This window comes from Entelurus aequoreus, linkage group LG05, assembly GCF_033978785.1.
Source record: "Entelurus aequoreus isolate RoL-2023_Sb linkage group LG05, RoL_Eaeq_v1.1, whole genome shotgun sequence".
NCBI classification, from domain to species: Eukaryota; Metazoa; Chordata; class Actinopteri; order Syngnathiformes; family Syngnathidae; genus Entelurus; species Entelurus aequoreus.
Window position 1 is genome coordinate 42,880,871 of NC_084735.1, and position 7,632 is coordinate 42,888,502.

Here is a 7,632-nt window from a genome sequence, read left to right on the forward strand (position 1 = left end):
GTGATATTGTGCAGATAACGTCTTGTAAGTAACGAAGCATCCCAACAAAAACACACAGTCTAACTTTGTTGTCGACACTAACAGCAATAACCGCGTCCAACAGCCCAAAAACATTTTGCCTTAGCGTTCATCACAACAGCAACACAAGCAAGCCTTTTAATGCACATCAGCTATGTTCTGTATTTATGTTGCAATGACTGAACATTTGTTTTAGATTTTATTTCTTATTTTTAAATTTAGGGACGCACAATATTTTTTTCAAGCGTACACAGATAATAGGCACGCAAAATTTTATGCATTTATTTCTGTGTCAAAATATCACTTCCACGTTTTCTTTTATAAAATATAAATAAAAATACAATCTACCGGTAAACAAAATGTGTTGAACGCTCGCCTTAACCGCAGGTAATCGCTGTTCCTCTTGCCTAAACTTCGCATTAAGTTGCAGGACAGGGGCACGATTTCAGGAATACAGAAACAAGCTCGCCAGTTAGCTTACCATCAAGGTAGCTTGCTTGTTGTCGCCTCTATTTGCTCTCCGAGCCACAACGTTGACAGTTGCCCACTTTGCTGCCAATCATATTTCGATGATTACCATGTAAATAAGAATAAGATTGGTAAGCTACTTTCATAGCCAAAGCTGCCCTGGGGTAGACTGACGGAAGCGTGGCTGCCAGTTTGTGCCTACGGCCCCTCCGACCACCATCCCACCCATCATTCATTATTCATTCACCAGTGTGAGCGGCACTGGGGGCAAGGGTGAAGTGTCCTGCCCATGGACAGAACGGCAGCGATTTGGGTGTCAAGAGGCGGGGAGCGAACCTGCAACCCTCTGGTTTCTGGCACGGCCGCTCTACCCACTACGCCATGCCGCTCCGTAAACACTGTTAGTTCCGAACCAGTCGTAGTTCTAGAGTTTTTATCAGTAGCCAGCAAGAAGGTATATTTTTGACGCGACGGATTGTAAACAGAGGTCACAAAATCGGAGTTTTGAGATCTTTGCATGCATGTTATAGAATTTTACATTGCATTTTAAATGATAATAATGTTAGTAAAGTATCTACTTTTAAAAAACTAACATTTCTGTGGTACAGTACATTTGACATGTGTCAAATAGAAATCCAAAAGGGGTTGGTACATGAGAATAAATCTAAAGGTAAAATATAGTGTGGATTGCAGGAAATGTAGTCTTGATTTTCAAAATTTTCTTTCAGGGTTTGCGTGGCAACACTTGATAGCAATTTTCCTCTTTTTTTCTGCAATTTTCCTCTGTTTCTCAAATGGAGCTCATATCCCTGAAGATAACTCCATGCTTCGATGAGGTGGCGACTTGGATGGAACTTATTTATATACTAATTTATTTAAATTTAGATTTTACTAACTTCTTTGGCAGCCAATGTCTTCATAGGCTTTCAAAACACGAATAATATGTGGTGGCTTTTACACAGTACTTTATGAATCTTTAAGAGCTTCCATATTTCACCCCTTTTTTCAGCTGGTGTCTGCTAAAACAACCACAGCCAAGCTAGAGAGCGAACTCCAACAGGAGAAAGGAAACGGTTCAGACTTAAGGAAACTGGTAGCTGATGAGAGAAATGTAATGTCCACCATGGATATGGAACACCAGCAGCAGCTAGTGGAATTAGAGCAGAGGCATCAGGAAAAGGTACTCTCTAATCTCTCAAGTTCCCCTTTTTTCAGATTTAGCTAAAGGCATTTTAACCTATAATATTTGATTCTCCTTCCACTCTGCAGGTTCTTTATCTCCTCAACCAGCTCCAGAGCAAACCCATCGGCGGAGAATCCGACGAAAGGAAGCAGAAAGACGAGGAGACTCCAAAAGAGAGAGAGCTCCTGCAACGTCTTAAAATTCAGGTTAATTTCTGCACACAGTACTGTTTAAATTCAAATACAATCCTATTTCTATGTGACAAGGTTCTTCTCATTTCTTCATTAGGAAGAAGAGCTGGAAAAACTGCGTAATTTAAGTGAGCAGAACCAGAAACTGGTGGAACAGAATGAACAGTTCAGACAGGTAAGTGCAGAAAAACCTCAAACAGTGTTTTTCTTAGCCTCTTTTTATTTATGAGAGAAAGGGTACATTATTTTTAACATGTGTCCGAATTTTGTGTAGTAGTGGCTAATTGAATGAATTGGTTGAGGAAAAAGCCACATGGATGCGATGGTTGTCTGTGAAAGTGTCAAATTTAGTGCTCATAACCATAACAAATGTTGTTAGGTCTTTTCTCCACCATGTTCTATTGAAGTGTCCACAAGAAAACAGTACTTTTTTGTTTTTAAAGAATGTATCCGATACTGCAAGACCAGATTTATGCTGCAACCTAATTTAAACTAAAAGTCACTGACGATGGTATATTGTTGGTGCAAAAAGTGTTCTTTTCATCTGTACTGATTTGATATTTTGTCTACAGAAACTCTCGCTTCTCCATATAGCAGCAGGAAAGAAAGTCCTCATGCCGAACACAAATAATGACAAGAGCTTGGATGATACATTTGAGTATCTTCCTCCAAAGGTATGTCTTTCAAACCATTGTCTTCTCTCAAATGTGTGACTGATTTTACTCCATGATTGTGTTCTAAAGCCTAAAGGGAAGCGCTTCACTACAGCTAAACCGCAGATCAACATTGAAGACCTGATGTGTTCCAGCGACGACGAGAAGGACGACGAAGAGGACGAGTGGCATCCTGAGAAACTGGAGAAGGGACGCAGAGTCTCCAAGAAGCCAAAAGCCACTGGGGTAAGACTAGGCTATTGAGAGATTATTTTTGAGACAGTACATGTCTCAAAATCAGATCAAATCAGAACGCTGCCAAATTTTTATTTTTGCATGCAGTGTTCGTGTAAAGGTCGCTGTGGCAACAGGCAGTGCCGTTGTCGTAAAGGCAAGATGAACTGTGGAGAGAACTGTCAGTGTGATCATGAGAAATGTCGGAATATGGACAGCCAGGCGCTTGCTCAGGTCAGTTGATGATTTCATTAAGGCTGTTACATACATAAATATTTCTAAATCCTAGGAGATTTTTGTCGACAGACCCCACCCATAAAGACACTCTTTGTGTGTTATGTACCACAATATCAACACAGCACACAGAACGATTCTGTCCCACCACAGAGCCGGACTCTCGTCCTGAAAGCCCAAAATCTCGAAATTGTTGTATTTAGTTCTACAAATATTTTTATTTGCGGAACATATTTTTTGTTTTTTTTTCATTAACATAATCAACTCACCGGATGCAAATTCACAAAATTATTTAATGATCATGAAGTTTCAAGTCAAAAAGTGTCGGTATTTCTATCTATTTCGGCAATACTAGCTTCTATTTACTAGGGGTGCAACTGTACAGGTAACCCACAGTACCTCAGTTTTTGGACCAAGATTTCGGTTCATATTTGATACGTTTTTTGTGTTCAACAGCTTTATTTCCTATCAAATGTCTCTTTATTTCACTTCTCTGATTTATTTTTTTTTTCCAGTGAAAGTATGACTAGTGTACTGAGTACTATAACACTCTTAAAGGCCTACTGAAATTATTATTTTTTATTTAAACGGGGATAGCAGATCCATTCTATGTGTCATACTTGATCATTTCGCGATATTGCCATAGTTTTGCTGAGAGGATTTAGTAGAGAACATCGACGATAAAGTTTGCAACTTTTGGTCGCTAAAAAAAAAGCCTTGCCTGTACCAGAAGTAGCGTGACGTCGCAGGCTGAAAGGCTCTTCACATTTCCCCATTGTTTACAATGCAGCGAGAGCGATTCGGACCGAGAAAGCGACGATTACCCCATTAATTTGAGCGAGGATGAAAGATTCGTGGATGAGGAACGTGAGAGTGAAGGACTAGAGTGCAGTGCAGAACGTATCTTTTTTCGCTCTGACCGTAACTTAGGTACAAGGGTTCATTGGATTCCACACTTTCTCCTTTTTGAATTGTGGATCACGGATTTGTATTTTAAACCACCTCGGATACTAAATCCTCTTGAAAATGAGAGTCTAGAACGCGAAATGGACATTTACAGTTACTTTTATCTCCACGACAATACATCGGCGAAGCTCTTTAGCTACGGAGCTTACGTGATAGCTTCGGGCTTAAATTCAGATAGAAACAAAATAAATAAACCCCTGACTGGAAGGATAGACAGAAATTCAACAATACTATTAAACCATGGACATGTAAATACATGGTTAATGCTTTCCAGGCTGGCGAAGCTTAACAATGCTGTTGCTAACGACGCCATTGAAGCTAACTTAGCAACGGGACCTCACAGAGCTATGCTAAAAACATTAGCTATCCACCTACGCCAGCCCTCATCTGCTCATCAACACCCGTGCTCACCTGCGTTCCAGCGATCGACGGCGCGACGAAGGACTTCACCCGATCATAGACGCGGTCGGCGGCCCGGAGACGGAGGAAGTCAAGGTGAGGTCGCCGGCTAGCGCGTCTGGTATCCATCTCAAAGTCCTCCTGGTTGTGTTGCTGTAGTCCGCCGCTAATACACCGATCCCACCTACAACTTTCTTCTTTGCAGTCTTCATTGTTCATTAAACAAATTGCAAAAGATTCACCAACACAGATGTCCAGAATACTGTGGAATTTTGAGATGAAAACAGAGCTTTTTGTATTGGATTCAATGGGGTCCGAATACTTCCGTTTCAACGATTGACGTCACGCGCATACGTCATCATACTTAGACGTTTTCAACCGGAAGTTTCGCGGGAAATTTAAAATTGCACTTTATAAATTAACCCGGCCGTATTGGCATGTGTTGCAATGTTAAGATTTCATCATTGATATATAAACTATCAGACTGCGTGGTCGGTAGTAGTGGGTTTCAGTAGGCCTTTAAGTTAGGCTAATCAAAACAATTTAAAACAGTACATTTCCTCTTATTCCTTGACTATTTGTATACACTAGTGCAGGAGTCACCAACCTTTTTGAAACCAAGAGCTACTTCTTGGGTACTGATTAATGCGAAGGGCTACCAATTTGATACACACTTAAAAAAATTGCCAGAAATAGCCAATTTGCTCAATTTACCTTTAACTCTATGTTATTATTAATAATTAATGATATTTACACTTAATTGAACGGTTTAAAAGAGGAGAAAACACGAAAAAAATTACAATAAAATTTTGAAACATAGTTTATCTTCAATTTCGACTCTTTAAAATTCCAAATTCAACCGAAAAAAAGAGAAAAACTAGCTAATTCGAATCTTTTTGAAAAAATTTAAAAAATAATTTATGAAACATCATTAGTAATTTTTCCTGATTAAGATTCATTTTAGAATTTTGATGACATGTTTTAAAAAGGTTAAAATCCAATCTGCACTTTGTTAGAATATATAACAAATTGGACCAAGCTATATTTCTAACAAAGACAAATCATTATTTCTTCTAGATTTTCCAGAACAAAATTTTTAAAATAAATTCAAAAGAGTTTGAAATAAGATTTAAATTTGATTCTACAGATTTTCTAGATTTGCCAGAATAATTTTTTTGAATTTTAATCATAATAAGTTTGAAGAAATATTTCACAAATATTCTTTGTCGAAAAAACAGAAGCTAAAATGAAGAATTAAATTAAAATGTATTTATTATTCTTTACAGTAAAAAAAATAAATTTACTTGAACATTGATTTAAATTGTCAGGAAAGAAGAGGAAGGAATTTAAAAGGTAAAAAGGTATATGTGTTTAAAAATCCTAAAATCATTTTTAAGGTTGTATTTTTTCTCTAAAATGGTCTTTCTGAAAGTTATAAGGAAGAAGAGTAAAAAAAATAATGAATTTATTTAAACAAGTGAAGACCAAGTCTTTAAAATATTTTCTTGGATTTTCAAATTCTATTTGAGTTTTGTCTCTCTTAGAATTAAAAATGTCGGGCAAAGCGAGACCAGCTTGCTAGTAAATAAATAAAATTTTAAAAAATAGAGGCAGCTCTCTGGTAAGTGCTGCTATTTGAGCTATTTTTAGAACAGGCCAGCGGGCTACTCATCTGGTCCTTACGGGCTACCTGGTGCCCGCGGGCACCGCGTTGGTGACCCCTGCACTAGTGGCTTAGCAGCAGGACTAGGGGTGTGACGATTGATCGATATATCGATTTGTATTCCTAGATTTGAAATATATATGTGTGTATGTATGTATGTATGATTGAATGAATGATACACACACACACACAGGATTTGATGACTTTGCTTTATTGATCACCGTTACCTAAAAGTGAGCAGGCCAATTCCCCTTTTTTTGCTAACTTCCCCAAACTTTGAACCATGTTTAAGCAGGTTATTGTGAGTGACCGGAAAAAAACCTCTGACTGATCTGCTTTGAAGGCACCACACATTTTATATTCAATCCAGAATTTCTTTAAATACTTAATCTACAGACCAAACAAATTGAGTTAAAAGATACATCAATTTGAACAAAAATGTAGGTTATCATAAGAACATTATTATTTTTTCAATTTAATTGGTTTTGCACCGCAAAGACTACTAGTAACCCTAAACATGTGTTTAAAAAAATATGGATTTGTCTCTCTAAAATGTAATTATCTCCTCAGACGCAAATGACGACTTTGCTGTGTTGGACTCGTTTATTTGTTTTAGAATGCGAGTCAGGTTGAAAATGTTTCGAGAGACTCTCCATCCCTTCAAGACCAGACCACTGCCAGTCCAGACACCACGTTCTTCAGGCCGCCGTCGTGCACGCCAACCAAGAAGGTAAGCGCTTCCCTGAAACAATGGTCTCCTCGCTGAGTGTCGGAAGTCAAAGTGCCTCACAAAAGTGTTTTTTTGCCCAGGTGCTTGAGGAAATCGGAGACATAAGACACACCCAGACAGACCTGAAGTCGGTGTCTAAGCCTGTCCTGCTAGAGGAAGAGGAGAAAGTTGATCAGCAGGAAGACCAAACCTCAGTTAGCTTCCTCAAGAAGAAGAAACGACTCCTCACAAGTTTTCATGACAGTTTCTTCTCTGGCTGCGCTCCAATCAGAGAGGAATTTTAGACCGTTTTAGTTGTTCGTCTTTATGTAACTGGAAAATAGCTGTGACTTATGTCCATTTAAGAACTTATTACTGCACAGTTATATGACCATCTTTTATCTTTTTTAAGACTTCATCCATTTCCTTCCTGTCTTGCACTTCCAATGAAATTCTTCTGTGTTTGTTTCGTTGTTTATAATTTATTTCCTTCATTTTGCTAGATTGTGTCGATTTTGAAAATTCCTCTGATTAGATTTTTTTCTTAGCCTAAAGACATTTAAATACATTTGTGTTCATGTTACACAATCTACAGATTCTTTAAGTCTTGTCTTTTTAAAGGAAAAATAAAATGTCTTCATTAACAGATGTGTTTAAATTCTTATGGTGGTTGTAGTTTTCAATTGTGTCAAAGTGTATTGCACTCTAGGAGATGTAACCAAAAACTGAAGTAAATAATCTGATGCAGTACCATTCTACATTACTGCAAACAGAGTGTCGGGATGGACGAGCTTCAAGGAGCCCTGGCTTAATGAGCATGGATCTGACACTTCGGTCTCCCTGGACAGATTCTCGCTCAACACGTACTAGGACGGAGACGGCGCTCTTGTTTGCTTTGTTGGGTCTGTTCTATG

General features: G+C 38.3%; 1 protein-coding gene across 3 annotated transcripts in view; it reads left to right on the forward strand.

Moving 5' to 3' along the window:
- Nucleotides 1-7,364, forward strand: part of kif4 (kinesin family member 4) — a 40,135-nt gene extending 32,771 nt beyond the window's left edge. For all 3 annotated transcript variants that reach the window (XM_062048137.1, XM_062048138.1, XM_062048139.1), the window contains 8 exons: nucleotides 1,496-1,666; nucleotides 1,756-1,875; nucleotides 1,958-2,035; nucleotides 2,433-2,534; nucleotides 2,604-2,759; nucleotides 2,856-2,981; nucleotides 6,626-6,739; nucleotides 6,820-7,364. In XM_062048137.1, coding sequence (XP_061904121.1) covers nucleotides 1,496-1,666; nucleotides 1,756-1,875; nucleotides 1,958-2,035; nucleotides 2,433-2,534; nucleotides 2,604-2,759; nucleotides 2,856-2,981; nucleotides 6,626-6,739; nucleotides 6,820-7,023 — 1,071 coding nt within the window. In that variant the 3' untranslated portion in view covers nucleotides 7,024-7,364. The remainder of the gene's footprint in view (nucleotides 1-1,495; nucleotides 1,667-1,755; nucleotides 1,876-1,957; nucleotides 2,036-2,432; nucleotides 2,535-2,603; nucleotides 2,760-2,855; nucleotides 2,982-6,625; nucleotides 6,740-6,819) is intronic.
- The last annotated feature ends 268 nt before the right edge of the window (nucleotides 7,365-7,632 follow it).